The sequence below is a fragment of the Sander lucioperca genome, chromosome 7 (genome assembly GCF_008315115.2).
Source record: "Sander lucioperca isolate FBNREF2018 chromosome 7, SLUC_FBN_1.2, whole genome shotgun sequence".
Taxonomy (NCBI): domain Eukaryota; kingdom Metazoa; phylum Chordata; class Actinopteri; order Perciformes; family Percidae; genus Sander; species Sander lucioperca.
Genome location: NC_050179.1, coordinates 29695291 through 29714844, shown reverse-complemented (window position 1 = coordinate 29714844; position 19554 = coordinate 29695291). Strand labels below are relative to the sequence as shown.

The 19554-nt window shown below is 41.4% G+C and overlaps 2 protein-coding genes across 2 annotated transcripts in view; both read left to right on the top strand.

Annotated features, from left to right (window-relative positions):
* Positions 1 to 8038, top strand: part of atp6v1ba (ATPase, H+ transporting, lysosomal, V1 subunit B, member a) — a 53975-nt gene extending 45937 nt beyond the window's left edge. Inside the window, exons 11-14 of the mRNA XM_031300409.2 lie at positions 386 to 468; positions 3387 to 3491; positions 4948 to 5077; positions 6869 to 8038. Coding sequence (XP_031156269.1) covers positions 386 to 468; positions 3387 to 3491; positions 4948 to 5077; positions 6869 to 7011 — 461 coding nt within the window. The 3' untranslated portion in view covers positions 7012 to 8038. The remainder of the gene's footprint in view (positions 1 to 385; positions 469 to 3386; positions 3492 to 4947; positions 5078 to 6868) is intronic.
* A 1085-nt stretch (positions 8039 to 9123) lies between these two features.
* shtn1 (shootin 1) overlaps positions 9124 to 19554 on the top strand; it is a 59396-nt gene continuing 48965 nt past the window's right edge. The window contains exons 1-3 of the mRNA XM_031300408.2: positions 9124 to 9308; positions 12565 to 12617; positions 14612 to 14672. Coding sequence (XP_031156268.1) covers positions 9254 to 9308; positions 12565 to 12617; positions 14612 to 14672 — 169 coding nt within the window. The 5' untranslated portion in view covers positions 9124 to 9253. The remainder of the gene's footprint in view (positions 9309 to 12564; positions 12618 to 14611; positions 14673 to 19554) is intronic.

Here is a 19554-nt window from a genome sequence, read left to right as displayed (position 1 = left end):
ATCTCAAATGGGCTGAAGAGACATTTCTGATGCATGCAGTTACTGTACCATAGCAACACATGAAGAGCCTACTCCTGTCTAGTTGAACTGGAGTCCCCCATCACAGCATCATGGGGAGGTGATTGTGTCAGCTTTTACTGAACACTGCTGGTGTTCCCAAGGGCTCTTGATTCAGAGTAAAGGTCTTTAAAATGACAAGCTGACAAAAAAAAAATATTCTATTTCTGTCCTATGTGTGGCATTATGTTAAAGCCTGCAAATCAGTGAGTGATTAGAATTGTGTCTCAATAGTAGATGTAGAGTTTACATTAATTGTACTGCTGTGCAAATACACGATTATTTGTGGGATATCTTTTAATAAAATACATTTTTGTGCATCCAACAGACATCACCCATCCAATTCCTGATCTGACTGGATACATCACAGAGGGTCAGGTCTACGTTGACAGACAGCTGCACAACAGACAGGTATTCATCAGTCCTTTTTTAATGCTGTTTCTTCAAAACAACATTCATCCAATTTGAGGCGAAGAGCTGCTACTCATTCATGGGTCAGATGGTTCCAGTGTTGGCTCGGATTAGATACGCCACATGTTCTACTGGGCATATTTGTGTGCATTTTCATCTAGACATGTGGAGTGATTACTGCTCAAATGCTTGCACCTGGGTTTGGTATTTTAACCGGGTGAGAATTCAAACTCAGGCATCACAAGATGCAAGCCCATCAAGATGCTTGTCAATTCAATTCTTAGCCATCTTCAAAAAGTATTGCAGGCCTTTCATACAGCTAACGTGCATATGACGCAGGTCTACTGACATCTCACTACGGACTATGCGTGGACACATTCATAAGACAGCTGTCACAGTAAATCAACAGTAAAGTCCACTGGTTGTGACTGTTAGCAGAGACTTCAGTCTCTGAGAACACACTGGCTGCATGTCCACAGCTTTCCAACACACTGTAAACACATATATATGCAGGGTGCAATTTGTGAAAAAAGCAGAGGGAGGAATGTTTTTTAATCATGCACAACTAAACAAAACATGCAAGAATTAAATCCCCCTTCCAATACCACCATGGATATAGAGCCGCTCGGCCAGCCATGCCAAAACACGTATTTATGAACTTCAATTTCCAAAGGAAAATAATCTTAGAATGAAATAGAACAATGTGGTGTCAACATGAAACACAGAGCTCTCAAGCCGGAGCACAGAGTTCACTTCACGGCGAAAAAAGAAATACACCGAGGAAATGCTCGTTCGTTCCTCGGGAGTGTTTTGACCACGTTCTTGTTCCTAAACTAAACTGTCATCGCTGCATGACGCTCACTTTTTCTGGCTAAACTCCACCACGGCCCCTGAAAGGACCGTCATCTGGCGGTGTCTGTACCCGGCTCACAGTCACCTATTGGTGGCTAAACAACAGCTGCTGGTAGCCGGTGTCCTCGAGCTCTGTAGCAGCTAAATACAACCAGCAACTGCTGCTCAGATTTGATCCTTCTATGGCACTATATGTTCACGTTACACTGTACTTAGTTTAATATATTTCTATTTGGTATATAAATTATGGTTTAATGGTGAAGTAGCATTGATTATTATTGAGGGGGGGAATACATTTTGTACACACCGGGGATAAAAATAATTCAGCAGAGGCAGGGCTATGTAGACCAGAAAGGGGGAAATCCCACACGCACATCTCTCCGTCCTCATCTCCCCATCAACTTCAACAGCAAACAACAACAATGGGTTGTATAAATTCCCTAAACTGATCAAAATTTGTTAAAAAATGGTGCTAGTTGAACAAAATGTTACTAATTGATATTTTGCACAAGGCGCAGGGTTTCCTGACTTGTGCAGAAATTAACGTTCGTTGGTCAAAATGTTCCATTCAGTATATCATAAAGCCTGTTAGCTAAGTCACTCTCTTATCAATGTTGTTCCTCTTTGGAAATATCAACGGAGAGTGGAAAGAAGTAGAATGCAATACTCTGGGTGGGCGTATCATCAGCATATAGATATCAGTTCACATATTTATGACAGTGAATATGTCCCTAAATGGACCTCGACTTGGACTGAGAAGAAAGCGCTGTCTGTCATTGCGTTGTTTGTTTAGTAACCTCTTTTGTTGCGGACTTCACATTTTGCATTAACAACACATATTATCAGACAATCTCATTAGTGTTGGGCGGTATGACTAAAACTTTGTATCACGGTATCTTTTAAGATTCTGGCGGTTTCACGGTATTTTCTTTCTTTCGCTTGACTGGGCCTTTATATAATATAGGTTTATAATGGCTTATTCTACTGTCAGGAGTATATAGAATATCACAAAACCATTTTAATGTCATCATGTTTACTAAAAGCTTTGATTACTAAAGGGTTTGCTTGGCTCCACAACATTATACAATATGTTATATGAAGGAGAATGCATCAAACAGTTACAGAATCTAAACTAGTTTTATTGTGCAAACTGCAAAGTAGTAAAATATACTTAAATCAAATGAATACACATTCAAACAACTTTAACATTGTTTCCCTTTCAAAACAAAATAGTTGTAAGATAGTTGTATGAACACTACCTTGGCCACAGGTAACGTTAGGCTGTTGTACAACAGTGGGCGAGTGAACGTAGCTCCGCTGTCAGCCTCCTTCAGTGTTTGAATAATGTTAGTAGGTTGGCGGACCTATTTCAGCGAGGCAAGGCATCTTAAATCCAGTGTTTTAATCATTGCCTTTAACCCGTCTTTCTCAACGGTCTGTAGCGGGACCGTAGTTGGATTGTTATTGCGTTCATAATGTTGCTCTGCTGCATGCTTGAAGTGACATGTCTTTAACGTTAGCACGGCCGAGTAACGTTAGGGCAACCAAGTAACGTTAGAGCGACTGGCAACAACAGTGACTAAATTATGTCCAATTTTTTAGAACCAAAAAACTTGGGAACAACAGCCGGCTCCTCTCTTGAGCATACGTTGTTCTGGTGTATCTCCGGTCTTTCTTCATCCTCTAACTTTCTTGAATGTTCAGTAGCAACCAGAGCCTCTCCCAGCTTAACAGACTGTTATGCTACCTGGCTAGCTAGCAGCTATAATGTTACCCAGCATGCTGTTCACAAATTGTTGTGTGCTATGGTGTTTTCTCCTGTTAAAGAGAGTTAGTTGGGGGTTATTAATTGTTGTGTTATAAAGTTCCTACCATGAGTGAGAAGGGGACGCAGTTAACAGGCTCCCGTTCTCAGTTCACCCGCAGTTGAATTCGGCCGTAGTGCTCTCTGCGGCAATGCACCGGTATTACGGTATATGAAAAATTCATATCATACAGGAAATTAATACCGGTATACGGTATAAACGGTATACCGCCCAGCACTAAATCTCATACTTGTCTTTCAGATCTACCCACCCATCAACGTGTTGCCTTCACTGTCCCGTCTGATGAAGTCAGCCATCGGTGAGGGGATGACCAGGAAGGACCATGCTGATGTTTCAAACCAGCTGGTAACAAATCTTACCTACTGTACTGCATAATAATAATGCAGCCTGTAAACTGGACATACGTTTTTTTTAATAACTAAAGGCACTGACGAGGAGAATATATGGAGAGGGAAGTGATGATATGCAGATGTTTGATGACAATCCTTTGTGAACCATCTTTAATACTAGTGCAGTGCCCGTTTGAAACGTGCCTGTTTGGAACGGGTCGATTGCCTGGCCCGTGGTATCACTGCTTGCTCATCCAAACACCTTCACACTCAACACTGCGCCTCCTCAGCTCCTGAGCAGTACACCTGCCATGACATCGTCTTGTCCCCTAGCAAAGCAAGTCAAGTTATCTTTATTTATACAGCACATTTACAACAGCATAAGCTGACCCAAAGTGCTTTACAACCATGGCAGATGGGGTGAAGTATGCCTCAATTAATAGATAAACAACAGCAGGCTACATAAATAAAAACAAGTGCATAACAAACACAACACCACAAAATGTAATACAAAACAACTTTAAAAAAATAAGCAGTGACTTAAAAAGCAGTATAGGAAATAAAAAGACAGACAGGGAAGTGGCTTGACAGAAGCCAGGTAGCCTCAGACATCGCTAAAAGCAAGAAAAAAAAAAAAGAAAAAAAAGGTCTTTAAATTAGATTTGAAGTTTTCAGTTGTAGAACATGCCTTAATATGGGACGGGGGGCTGTTCCAAAGCCTGGGAGCAGACACGGAGAAAGCACGACCCCCTGAGTGATCTAGGGCCAGAATAGGGAGTTAGCAGCTCCGCCATATATTGTGGAGCCCGAAGTCCGTTCGAAGCTTAAAAAACAAACCGTAGGAATCTTCTAGAATATACGCGTCATTAATAGGCATCATTTGCTAACAGCAAGCTATTTGGGACCAGGCTATTTCCCGAAACAAAAGCATTCAATCTGAAAGTTACATGACAATGTTTGCTACATTGTAACATCTCCTCTCCTGTGAGTTTAGCATGGAACCATCCCTTATAGTGCGGGTACTTTTTGTTCTTTTCTTGCTTTGTTTTGTTGTTTTTTATTGTCGTGGATACAACCTCTCACCTCAGATTTTATCATAGCTTTATATATTTATTTTTGTGGATGGTTGGCTGACTTTATAAAAAGGATGGATGGCTGACTTTATGACTCTTTAAAAGTTGTGTGTGTGAATTTAAAAAAAGAAAAGAAATTGAATGACTCACATTAAGAAATAATTTATTTGGGGTTGTTTGGAGTCTGTAGAGAGCGTACCCAGCATGCCATTTGGTGGTGTACCAGCTAATAGGCACCGAAATTTGGCACCAACATTTTCATTCTTATTCAGTCTCGGTACTACCGTTTACGTTGTAACCGGTGCCCTATTGGCACCGCATTTCTGTACCCAACCCTAGTGAAGAGCGATACAGACGGAGACTGCTTCCATTTAAACTAATGTCTCTGCTTGTCTCCAGTATGCCTGTTATGCCATTGGTAAGGACGTCCAGGCTATGAAGGCTGTGGTGGGAGAAGAGGCCCTCACATCAGATGATCTGCTCTACCTGGAGTTCCTCCAGAAGTTTGAGAAGAACTTCATTGCTCAGGGTAAGAAGATGCTGAAGGAGCCATTCACACCCTTTCAACCGTATTTCCATGTTTTACTTAGGGAGGTACTATGTCTACACAATTCCTAATGGTGAGGATGCAACCACAGCTGATACATTTCATCTGCCTCTTCACAGAGGCAGCCATTACTCACTTCCTGTGTATTAGTTGATTGAAAGAAAACAAATCACCAACCATTTTTAGAATTGAAAAAACAGTGAGCGTGCCACACAGAACCTCATGCAAAAGTTCTGCTGTTTTATTGATGCAGTGTGGGAGCAGGAGGTAGAGATGGGGACTCGAGTTTGAGACTCGGACTGAATAGAAAGAATGGATCAAATCACGTACAGAACGTTTACTATAGTGTTTAGTATTTTACAGTAGTTATAATGGGAATGGGGTCAGTGCAAGAGGGTTCTTGTGATGTAATGATACGTCCTGGAGTATGTCAAATTTAGTAAGCAAATATGTGTGGAAGTGGAGGAGCATTGGCAGTAGCTGTCTCCTGTCTCTATCTGCTGCCTAAAGGCCAATGTATGCTTTTGCGTTAAACTGACACCGACGGCGACAGCACTGAACAAGAAGTAGCCCAACACAGACAGTAGCTCCATCATTTTTATTTATTTGACACTATATTTTCAACAAAAAGAACTTGAGGCACCATGTCAAGTTGGCCAAACCCAACCATCATTTGTCCGAACCCGGCCCAGCTCGCCAGGCTCGGATTGGGCTTGTGGGCGACGTGTAGCCAGCCTCTTCTCAGGTGGTTGGGGAATGACAGACTGCTTAAAAGATGCACTAATACTATTTTAATAACAATGGTTTAAGGCACTGTGTAATGTGTAATGTAAAAGTGGCCACTTGTTGCTAACCCACAGAGAATTATCACCAACTCTGCACTTGCCCTCAGCTCTAAGGAGCTTTTTAGCTTATTTTAGCTTATTGTTTGGGTTTAACAGCTTGCAAACTCTGCCCTTAATAACCTCACTTCCAGCAGCAGGCAGCTGTTATTAGTGAAAAATTAATCAATGCTTAAATAAGCCACTGTACACTACCGGCTCAGCAGCAAACAGCCTACAGACAAAGTTAGCGAGCAGCTGGTGAACGGAGTGGAACATTTAGCAGCTAAAGAGTCTGCTGTTTATCTCAAACCAGAGCTATGAGACGAGTGAACTTTCGACTTATACCCATGAGGTGGACACAGAAACGACTCCAATGGGATGCTGATGTTGCTCTGTGTCTGCAGCTTGGGCACACAAGCACAGAATTCCACATTTGTCAAAGCCCTTCTATGTCCATGTTACACGGTAATAGTGTTAACAGGGGATCTTATGTGATTTAGAAATTACCCCGCCAGGTCTGTGTTACATTCAGCACATTCACACAGGATAAGTAAAGTCTATAATTTACTGACATTATCTCCCACAAATGATGTCAAAACTGTCATTTATATTTGCCAATACAACTCCAAATAACAGCTGATTCACACAGGTCTGATATCACACAATCTCTGTTTGGCCAAATATGTTTTTTTTTTTATATGACAAATTGTCCACATGGCAGATTTGCACGGGATTAAGATCACAGACGACAAATTACTAGAGGTCCCCAGGTAATACTTGTCCCATGCGAAAAGGGCTTTTAAGTTTCTTCGTATCTCTTTCCTAACGGTCCATTTGTAAGAAAATGTTTTGCTTGATGTGCTGTACAGTAGAGTGTGTGTGCATTAGATCCGCCCACTTGATATCTGGATGTTAACCAGCAGCGTGTGGCCCCTCTGGTCTCCCTCAGGCCCGTACGACAACAGGACGGTGTATGAAACCCTGGACATCGGCTGGCAGCTGCTGCGAATCTTCCCCAAGGAGATGCTCAAGAGGATTCCTCAGAGCACCCTGGCTGAGTTTTACCCCAGGGAGTCTGCCGCCCGGCACTGAGGCACACTAAGAGATGTCCCACTTCTAGTCCCATTCAGCCTTTTACCCACCAACCCTCTCCCCCTTTATTCCTTTGTCTCATCCTCCCCTACAGCCCTGCACCCATCCTCAACCTCACCTCCTCTTTCTCCACTGTTCTTATTACCTCCAGTTCATCTTCTTCTCATGAATCAAGCCACCCCCACTCCTCTACCTGGAATAATCCCCCCCCCCCCTTCTGTAGATGTACTGTAGCGTATACATGTGTTCACAAGTTGTGTATGGAAAGTGTCTGTGGTTGTAATGTCTACCCCCTTGATTGGAAAAAAGTGAACATATCCTTCAAATTATACAAGTCCTTATTTATTGGGGTGTGTTACTGCTGGATCCCCCTCTTCTTTTAAAAATAAATAAATGCTATGTAATTTCTATCTCCACTAAAAACAAGAGGTTTCCAGCTGAAGACGTACAGTATGTGTGTATAGAAGATAGATTACCCCCGCAGTCTGTATGAGTTAGGTGAAGCTCAGAAAGTTGGCTTTTTATTGAGACTGTCACAGATGTTGATTTGACTTGAATGTCATTTGTGAATGACAATGAATAGTTGCTGAACAATACAAGCTTACAGCTTCACCAGCTGAACATCATAAATGTCACCTGCACTTACCTGAGGGTGATGTTATAGTCGAATACTTCTTTTATTCTCTCACCACCCTCTGTGTGGTTTAATAATAGGCAACTGCTGTATTTTTTCATGTCAGTGGCTTCAAGTTCAAGCTATAACTGATTGTGTCGTGTCCCCTTTCTCCCCATGCTGAGGAACACAGCTGACTATGTTTCCCTTGTACGCTGACCCTCTCCTCCCTACTCTGGAAATAATACAGTGGACGTTTACATTATTTGTGTTTTGATGTTTGATTTGTGCTGCGAAAGATGAATATATAAGATTATATTAAACATTCCCGTCTGTCTGCAGGAACTAATTCTTTGTTGTGCAACAATAATGGTTTTGTGAGGTCATGTCTATGAATAAATTAAATTATGTGAGTATGCTGTCTCATCTCTATACAAATATCATTCAACACCTTCAGCAAGGCACTGACGCATCGAACTTATTAACCAGCCAGTTAATGTCATCTCTGACATAACAGATTGGGTGGGATTTGGTAAGAAGGGGGGGGGGGGGTTTGATCATGCACAACAAAACAAAACATGCAAGAATAAAATCTCCCTTTCATTATCATGGATATAGAGGCACTCAGCCAGCCATGCCAAAACAATGAACTTCAATATTCAATGGAAAATAATCTCAGAATGAAATAGAACAACTTGGTGTCAACATAGAACACAGAGCTCTCAAATCGGAGAGCAGAGTTCACCCAGGAAACGCTCGTTCGTTCCTCGGGAGTGTTTTAACCACAATCTTTTTTCCTAAACTTAACGAGTGGTTTTTGTGTCTAAACTTAACTGTCATCGCCGCCTGATGCTCACTTTTTCTGGCTTCCTGCTGTAGGGGTCTCCAGGACAGCGTCTTGACTCACACGGTGAAAACTATACCTGTGTTGCTGTCGCAGCTGGTAAAAATGTAAAATGTCTGCAGTCATTTTAAAAGAATTGAATGTCCATATGAATACATAGTTATTCAATCGAGCTTTATATTGACAGATTCCGAGAGTGTTGGGCTAAGTGCTAAGTGTTTATCTGCTGATTAATGTTGGAACTGCAGAAAAGGTGCGTCTGGTGTTACTAGGCAATTACTTTTTTGTATATTTTGCTAAAAAAGTGTAAAAGTTTGTGCTGGTCACAGCTACAATAAGCACCTCAGAGAGTCTGATACAAAACTTTTTTTAACATTTGCTAGAATAGTTCATGTTAATTCTTCATTTAAAGTCAGTAAAATGTCTTGTTTTTTTTCAAAAGAAATGTCATTGGTCCCTTCAAGAGCTGCTATCTTTAAATAACATTTTTTTGTGTCTGAGGTTTTAACACCCTGGCATGAGTAGGAGTGAATATGTTGTTATGTTCAGTTTTTGGAATGATCCACCTTAATGGCAGAAGTACTAGTACTACTCTATCCTACTGTAGGCTATGCGTGTGGCTCGATGATGATGATGATGATGATGAAGATGAAGGTGAACGTGCTCTGTTACTAGTACTACTCTATCCTACTGTAGGCTATGCGTGTGGCTGTATGCTATCTTCCAGGTGTGTCGCGAGGCGAGCCAGCACTTCCTGTTGAACTGCGGTTAAAGATTGTCTCGCTATGGCTGCAGAAGAGCTCCATAAAATACATGTCATTGAAAACTTGTCAAACCGAGGTAAGTCTGCTCTGAGCAGTCCCATGTTACTAGGTCGTGTCCTCCGTACAGCAGCGGTCATATCTGGGACACTCACTGAGAAACTGGCGCTTTAACTTAAACTAATCAGAGAGATTGTTCAGCATTCAACTGTAGTAGCTAGGTGGTAAAACTAGGCTACACAGCTCGTGGAGCAGTTGTTTTGAACGGATGTTTGATTCTGACAATAAATGACAAAGCAGGATCAGTAAAGGACAAGTGTTTGGTGTCAGGTGTATCCTGTGATTTAGAACCAGTGTTGTTAATGGTCTGTCAGCTGGGGAGAAGTTTGACTGAGACTTGCTACTATAATGTCTCCTGGTTAATGATCAATCACTTCACGGCTGTTTGTATTCATGGCCAAAGTCCATGTCCAGTAGGAGGCCTGGGCTCTACTCCTCCTACAGCAGGACTGGCTGAAACTGCTATGGGGGCCCCCCCCCCCCCCTCTCGTCCCATGCTATGTCAACACTATTCCTCTGTTGAGATAAAACTTGGCCTACAGATTGCTGTGTGGTCATTTGATGAAACACAATAGAATTTGTGTGGCAGGGGGGTGCAGTGCTTACTGTAGTGACATTTCTTACTGTGTGTAACAGGGCTGCCGATACATGGGCTGCCCATTGGATTTGTATTGCGATTCTAGAAGTATTGTGATTCGATAGTATTGAGTATTGTGATTTTCTTTTCCTTCTTTAACAAAAACGGAAGTTGAATAATACACTTCTAGAGAAAATATATCATGAGACATTTCTAAAAACTGATAGTTTTCTAAGAAGAATGACATCACATGTCAGTCAGTCAGTCTGACATTTATTGACTTCATAAAGAAGAACATAAGATGGACTTTCTGCATGTTCTGCTTTGGCTCTGCTTGGAATGAACAGAATAAAAAAAAAAAAAAAAAGATTCTAGTGAGAAGAATCCATTTTAAAGCTCCATTATGTATTTTTTTTTTGTTGATTCTAAGCAAAAAAACCTTTGCTCTTTCACAAATATGTACTCATTCATGTGTAATTACTTCCACCAACTAATCAAAGTATTCTCGTAAGCGTAGAATCTGACATTCAGAAATATTCAGAATACATAGGAGCAGGGCCTGAAATTAACACCCGACCACCCGCTAAATGCGCGTGAAATATGCAATTGGCGGGTAACACTGTCAATCTACCTGCCACATTGGCGGGTAGCCAATGAGAATTGAGTGATTCAGACGCGTAACTATCGGCCTGGTCCAATCAGGGGCCCGCATCACTAGAAGACATTGATTAACAGCCGGAGCCCCCTATCGCATTTTCATTACTCACACAATCCCAGCAGTCCCACGTGCAGCCACTGACCAAGCGGGAGTGAGAATGGGTCAAATTCATTTCCTAGTTTCTGATATGAAGACGAGACGTGTGTGTGACTCGAACATCTCACATTTACCAACAAAACGTACAGCGAAAGACCGTGCAAAACATTTCAGACCATCCTGCCAACCTGTATACATTTTGCTGTTTCAATCCTGTCGGCTCTCTGCAGCGGGGGGGCTGCTGCTCAGTTCCCCCCGCGACTGACGCGTGCTCACACACACACACACACACACACACACACACACACAGACATACAGACACACACACACACACACACACACACACACACACACACACACACAAACAAACAATCACACATGGTGGATGCAGATGAGATGTACAGTTTGACCTAAATTGAGGACAGCTATGTTATTGATTGATCATTGATTGTTATTAAGTGCAATGATAAGTTAAAGTCCAATAAGTACTTTATTAAACCGTATGAATGTGTGTCCCAGGCCAGGATAGGAAATTAACTAACAATGTAACGATCAACAAGCCACTGACAATGACAGATATGTTCATATTTGATTCATTCAATACATTATTAAATCCACCAGCCTTTTTCATATTTTACCAACATTTGCAGCATCCTGAGCCTTTTTGGTAAGGTTTCTAGAAAATCTCAGCCCAGAGTAATTAATTAATAGTAACAATTATTATTCGTTATTATTAGTTTCCTTTTTATTTTTAAAGAACTATACAAAAAAAATTGCAACTTTTTTTGCAACTTTCACCGTCTTCCGCAACTTCATTGCAACAAACATACAAAAGAAATTACAACTTTTATCGAAATTTTTTACAAAAGCTCCCGTGAAATCAGGCATTTTGGGCCACAACAATCTCAAAAAAAGGCCGTGAAATCCATGCTCTAACAAGCATACTGTATATCCCAAAATGTCAGACTGTTCCTTTAAAAAGCCATTGATTCAGAGCTCAGTATACCTTAACTGCAGGAAAATATCATCCTTAGTCAGCTTCCTGTTCTGTAGTTCCTGAATGTCTTGAGGAGCAGTAGAGGCTGAATTTGGTTACTGATTAACACATGTTGTTCCATGTGTTAAAAATAACTTAGCTCTTTACAGACGTCTGTTCTCACTGCATTGTACAGTATGCATCATGACACATTTAACACAGCGCTGCGGCGGAAGGTCTGGCTAGTCCACACAACATTCCTGGATGGGAGAAAAACGTGCTCTGGTTTATTGGCATTTCTTTAAACCAATCACAATCGTCTTGGGCGGTGCTAAGCTCCAGACGGAGCCACGGTGCCTCTGCTAAATAGTCTCAGGAAGGAACTTGTTTTGGTGGAACATGTGTACGTTCAAAAGTAGTTTTAGTCGTGCAACAGAGAACTCAGATTGGACAGATAGTCTAGCTAGCTGTCTGGATTTACCCTGCAGAGATCTGAGGAGCAGTTAACCATAGTCCTCACAAATCCACCAGAGGTTAGAACGCCAACATAAAGGAAGAGGAACATCCGGCCTAAATGAGTAAAATCCGGCGGACTTTCCAGCAGCACCGGAGTAATCCCAGAAGTGAAACTTCGTGGATATGGACTATCTTGGCAGTGACCATCCAGAATATCTGTTAGTATAAATGTATGACAGATGGCAGTTCCCCTTAATATTGTAGCTACACCCAAGGCAAATATTCAGTCAGCCAGAGTGTTACTATATTCATCATCCCCTGCTGTAATAGTCAGGTGACACAGGACACAGGCTGCACTAGTCACTGAATGAGAAGTTATCACATGCTGGAGAAGTTCCCTCTTGTTGACTTATTTTTAACAGGATAATGTGAGTTCTGTTGTCTTGGCTGACATTTGCTATATGGTGATGTACTGATGAACATGGCTTACTGGTATCCTTTGCTCCCTACAGCCCTGCAGGAGTATGAGGGCCTGCAGAAGAGGCACGAGACAGCAGCCATGGAGGTAAGGGTTAATATCAGTCAGGGTCATACACATACATGTTGGATGTCTACAATATATAGACCTGATCCCTGGTTCTGTTTTGACCATCTCTGTTAGTGGAGCTGCACCATATTGGAAAGAATGATATTGCTGTATTTATTTTTCCTGCAATATAGGCTGGTATACTATATATTGCAATGTGAAAAGATAAACTAGATGACTGAAATAGCTCGATTTGAAATTAATGAATCATTCTAGAAATATTGGTGTGATTTTGCAGGAGAATGCACATTCATAATAATAAAATTTGCAAATAGCAAAGTAGTTAATTAGAAAAATAGAAACAAAAGAGCAGCTATACATCAGCCCTTGTGAGTGGTTTACAAAAATATGTATCATTTTATTAAACTAATAGCTTGTAATAAGCTAAAATTGAACTTGTAACAAATAGCACAGGACCGTTTTGTTTCACAAACTTTTTCAAATCAACTTTTCTTAGCAGCAGTAAAGTAAAACAAAGTGTCGGTCCTCATCATGCTGCCTAAAGGATATTTACAGCAGACACTGAAAGAAAGAGACTCAGAGAAGCATTAAAGATCCAAAGCCTCCAGGTAACAGTCTTGTGTCCCTGCTGGGGTCGGGAAGCAGGTCCCGGATCCACCAGGCAGCACTGAGAGGCTCAGGAGGACACCAGGATAGAAGGGCCACCCAAATAACAATGAGTTCAGATCAGGTTGATTGATTGATCATGGCTAAACAAGCAAAGATTAACGGAAACATTTTGATTGTATAAAATCTGTTTTACCTAGCAGATACACAAATCTTAACATTTCTTCAACTGCTGCTTAGTCAAATATAATTCTTACATTTTGTAAGCATCTGTGAGCATTGCTCACTCAAGCTTAAAGGTTTTTGGCCAAGAATACCAGTCTGACCCCTAGGGGTGGGAAAGAAAATCGTAGAAGCAGCTGTATTAACGAAGGAGCCAAAGGTCCATAGTTTAAGTCGTTTTTCTTTTTTGTGAACTAGTTTTTGATTAGACTTTTGAAATAACGACGGACAATAAAACTGATCCACTATATAAAATAAAAGGTCCACTATTTTGAAAAAGAGAGCAACTAAGCTGGCTATGGGCCTGGAGCAGCAGAGGCAGCTAGAGCAGAAATAGTGTAAGAGTAGTAGCAGCTTCCTGAGGCTTCTATGAAAGAGACCGTCCACTAGAAAAATAACAGCATTTATTATTTGTTCAAAACCAAGCTACTGTATGCCTCCATGACCCTGACATGGACCTGTGGTGGCTGACGCTGTAACTAAGGTAAATGGAATGTCACACTGTTGCTACAGTGCAGGGAGGGGGTTGAGCAGTATGACTTTGACATGGGAGCCTGCTGTTTGCTTCTCCTAACAATAGCCAGTTGTCTTTTTTGTGCTAATGTAGGAACCAAAACAGCAGTTTTTGTTTATATTTAAAGAACACTAGTTATTATTTCAAGATTTCCCATATTTTGGTTATAGTTCTGATCCACTGATTTTGATTGACAGCTAGGCCACTGATTGGCAAATCGGCCACACCACAGTACTTGTGGGCGTGGTATTATTAATAAAGGGAAGTTGGAAACATGAGTGGAAATGTTTTGGAGTCCATGTTTTTAACCATCTAGTTATCCTGTTCTGTCTTATTTGATGGGATTTAAGAATCCATCAGTATTAGAGGTGTATAAGAGGTGAAGCTGTTAAAAAGTCACAAAAAGTCCGATCTTAATACTGGTCCAAAAACGAATCCGTATTTTAACTGGTATTGGTATCACCCTTCAGAAAGCCAGAGGTAACCCCAGTTAGGGCTTGGTATTGGAGCTCAATACCTTTTGAATACTGACTAAAATATGTCTGGTCAGATGTGTACTCTTATTTACTTACTCTTTGATTAAATATTTGCTCATTTAAATCATCCTTTTAGACTGTATTGTGTATCTAAACGTGTGTTAAAGTTTTTCTGTCTGACTCTCTTACATAAGTGCAAGAGGCTGGAGGAGGAGAGAGACGAGGCCATCAAGAAGCTCAATGAGTTCCAGCAAGGTCAGTTTATCTCTGCTGTTTTTTATTCTACAAACAAGCTTTAACTCTTGAATGCATTCATAATAAATGGATTAGGGCTGTCAAAATAAACACGATAATAACGAGTTAACGCAAATTCCTTTTCTCATTGTTTTGACTCATGATTAACCCACACGCGTTCTGTTCGGGCCACTCCGTAGTTTAAAACTCAGGAAGCGATGCAGCAGTGACGTTGTGGATGGCTAGCAGAAACAAAGCTCTGTGAGCAGAGACAGATAAAGAAAAGGGTCATTTCAATGGCAAGTTAAGTTTCAAAGCCCTTCCCTATGGTTCTCTCAACAAGACTAAAGTTATGTGCATGTACTGTCAATGTGAATTGAGTTTCAAGTCTGTAATACCACTGGCTGGCCAAGCTTACGGCTGATGCAGAAAAAAAAAAAATCCCTTCCCCTAACAAACCCGCCAGACTACGTCACATACACACGTTGCCCACATGACCACCTGTCTTAAAGGGAAAGGGTCGGCCGGTGACATTAGACGTGGAAAATGAAAACCATGCAAGTTTTTGTATCAAGCAGTTGCAGCATTGACTTTGCACGTCCTGTAATGTGACTACTGTATTGCACATGCACACATCGCGATGTTGGTGCTGACTGATTTTGCAAAGGACATATCTACAAAAAATCATCTAAATGTAATGTCTATGGGATTAACATGGGAGAGGCCATGGATAGGGACAATAGGCCACACAAAACAGGATGTACATTTTTTTTTACTTTTTTGCGAGATTAGGCGCACACCGCGATGTCAATGCTGAAACGATATATCGTGCAGCCCTAATCTCTGGTATCTTGGTGATCTTCCTTTTGCAAGCACGCACGCACACGCACACGCACGCACGCACGCACGCACGCACGCACGCACACAAAACATTGACAGACATAAATTCAGCTTTGTGAGGGACTTGGCCAGCAGTTTTTTTATTTGTACTTGCCCTCTTGTAACATAATCAAAATTAGAATAATTAGCAGATGATGTGTTTTCAAGCAATGAGCAATTTCCATGTGAAGTGAATCAACCTTTGATGCCAACACAAGGACACTGAGACATTTTATTAAGGAACAAACAGCACATTCTCAGAAAGGTGTATCAGATTTAACACATCTGCCTACCAATACCTATGTGATCTCATTTGTGGCAGCATCTGGATTGGTAAGAGAACCTGTGTTCTGTTGCAACAAACGTTTGTTCTTTTAAAAATGATCACAGCTGTACAAATATGTGAACCAGCACACAGATGATGGCATAGGAATATGTCTTGGCTTCAGCTTTTATCACGAGTCTCATTCCAAACGCTACAAATTTCAAATGTTTTGGCCCATCTTCAATTTTTTTAAATGATTTTCCTTACAGTTGAATGCTTTGTTATGACCACTTTAGTGAAGACAGAATTTAAAATAGGGCTCCACATGTCAAAAGATAGAGCAAATAGTTTGTCTTTGTAACGGTGACAGTTGTGTGGATTTTCATCTGAATAAATCTGGCCCGTGCTCGTGTATTCAGCGATTCTCCAGCCAAAACACATATTGTGTTTGACTTCGTCGTTAATAGAGGCTGCCTCACTGTGCCAAGCAGCTGCATATTAGGACCTATTACGTGATTTCATAGCTCTTAGAAAATTGCTCCTATTCACAATGAAACGGCTGGGGGTGGGGCAACAGGGTTGGTGGGGGGGGTAGTGGGAGGACGGGAGGAAAAAGCCCCCAACACACAATCATGCCTTTTCAATTGCCGATGGCAAGGTTGATGACAACATGACCATTGTGTTATAATGATAACACCACAAAGGCATCTGCCCCCCTCATCAAAGCTTCACAGAGGCTGCAGATACAATTTAATTCACTGCTCCGTTGGCGGCGCTGATAACATTATGCAGCTCGTCGGCACAGGGGTAATCACTGTCTTTCCTGAGAGGAGGATGAAAAAAGGCAGGCACAAAAAAGAGGGTAGAAAAAAGATGGAGTGGTGATGATGGGGAGGCCGAAACTTACAATTAAGACTGCCAATTCTGAGGTGTCAGAGCCCCCCGTCGACTGGTGCTCATACACTTTCAACACTTCCACCGCTGTTTATTTACCATGGCTACCAGTAATTATAATTAACATGTCATTTAGTTCAAAGCATCCTTTCGTAGGTTGCTTAGTGTGGCCACGGCATTATGGAGACAGGCAGAGAGGAACGGAGAAGAGGCCGAGGAGGAAAACTGTCAGCTAAGTGCTATTGACTGACTGATGTGGAGGGCGCTGGAGGAACGTGGATATCGCCCGCCGCTGGCGTTCATCAACTTCCTAATTAGGTGTCACTGGGGGAAGGAATTGCCCACAGCAATGCCACTAATGCTTAATTTCTTCCTCGCTCAACCACAACGTTTAATTAGCTAAGTGGTAGGGCATCTTTCAGGGGCGTTCTTTTTGTACTGAGGTGTGATTGCAGCTTAAACAATATTACAGTTTGTGATTTGGAATTTTACCTGATTCTTTTCAACTACCCAGGTTTAGTTAAAGCTGCAATAATCAATATTTTTTTATATCAACAATAAATCAAATGACTGCGTAATGTGAAAGGTGTCAACCCTGACCAACCCTGCAGTTCACCTAAGCTCTACAAAGCTTTTTAGCCTCTTTAGTTCAGTGTTTGTTCATTGTTTCGATTCGATTTGATTATGATTATCCTGTCAACGATTCAAAATGCGTCACCTCCTCAATATTATTATATATTGCTACACATGGTTTTCATCAACAAATATACATCTGATATAGTCAGATATACAGTATATGAACTCCCCTTTTTATTGTATCTGCTCTTAAAACACCTGGAGGCACCTCCTGAATATAGCGGAGTCTGAACACAACAGACAAAAGGCAAAAACATCAGTAGGCAATAATCGATTATGGTCTGTCACTGCATCACTGCAGAATCGTCTAGGTTTGCATCGTGATGCATCGATGCAGTGATTAATTTCAACGGCCCTATCTCACACCGCCTCAAAACACACCGACAAGTCTGATCGCTGGTTACATGATTGGCGACCGCAGCGTAATGTCGGCTTTCGTTTCTCAAAAAGTTGACTCGGTTTTACCGTTTCGCCGCAGACTGCTGCGTTTTTTCCAGCTCCCACCAGCGGCTTCCCCTGCCACAGCCTAAACACACTACCCCCATTCAAATGCATGGAAAGGCCTGCGTTTTCGCCGTGCCGTCTGACGGCCGTCGCAGGCTGTGTGAACACACGCTGAATGCACACTTCTCCTCCATGTTGCTTCCATGCTGCAGACTGAACGGGGTGGAGTTACGTGACTGAAGTACATGAACACACATAGTGGCGAACGTAATAACAGGTTTAAAAAAACGAAATAACCAACATGGGAAAATTACGTAGGTTAAAGTTTCAGAATTTCGGTTTTGATTATTTTTCGTTTAGTCTCTGTTCCAGTGATGCGCTTTAGGACTCAATGTACAAACACAGAAGCACAGAGAACACAGAGATGGTTAAAGTGCTATATTGCAAAAGTTGATGTAATTTAATTACAGGGAAGTTGCAGAGAAAAAGTGTCACGGTCTCATCAGTTTTCCCCAATAACTCCCACAGAGAAGTTTGTGTGCATCAATTTTACTGTCACAGAACAAAAGAAATCCTTTCTGATTGGAATACAGCCAAAAACAGATCTCTCCTTATCCTATGGGAAATAGTCTCTCTACAATACTCTATTATCATTGGACAAAAGTCCTCACGCAACACTCCTCTGTGTCCTATAAGAAAACAGTATTTTCCCCCCACTGGTGACCTTGACATATACATCAGTTCACATTCAGTCCACATACATGGTGTTTCTGTCCGGTCACCAGAATGTCACCAGAGGTAATAAACGACATGGGCCTCTGACTACATTTCCATACCACAGCTCAGTGAACAGTATGAACATTTCTGAACATGATGCATACATTAAAATGTTCAAATGATTAACAAAACTCAAAGAATCATAATTCCTTTAACATCTCACATTGCCAGACCTTCCTCCACAGCGCTGCAGAGGAGGGTCTGGCTACTCCACACAGCATTCTGGGATGGGAGAAAAACGTGCTCTGGTTTATTGGCATTTCTTTAAACCAATCACAATCGTCTTGGGCGGTGCTAAGCATCGAACGGAGCCACGGTGCCTCTGGTAAATAGTCTCAGGAAGGAACTTGTTTTGGTGGAACGTGTACATTCAAAAGTAGTTTTAGTCGTGCAACAGAAAACTCAGATTGGACAGATAGTCTAGCTAGCTGTCTGGATTTACCCTGCAGAGATCTGAGGAGCAGTTAACCATAGTCCTCACAAATCCACCAGAGGTTAGAACGCCAACACAAAGACAGAGGAAGGAGACGGACATCCGGCAGAAAAGAAGAACATATGGCGGAATTTCCAGTGGCACCGGAGCTATCCTGGAAGTGGAACGTGGTGGATATAGACTATTTTTCAATTAATCGTCCAGTCCTATTTTCTGACACAGAAATTGAAGTGCTTGTGGGTGAGGTGGAGTTTAGAAAGCACATATTGTCACAAACTAAAGAAAACTGCGGTTTAAGTGATAGTTGGAAAGCTTGTGTTTATACATCTGAAACCTTGTATCTCCTTATTTCGTCATTTTAATTTTATTTTCATTAATCAACGCTATTGGTCACCCTTTACGTCTGACTGTGGGTTTAACAAATATTTAAATGGTGATAAGGTGATTTTGTCTAAGAAAAAAGCTCAATAACAGTTTTGGACATACAAGGTTTCTGGCTGACAGCAACGATATTAAGCTCAATATTAAGCATAAGCAAGCATTAGATCTAAGCTTGATGGTTTATTCTTGCTTTG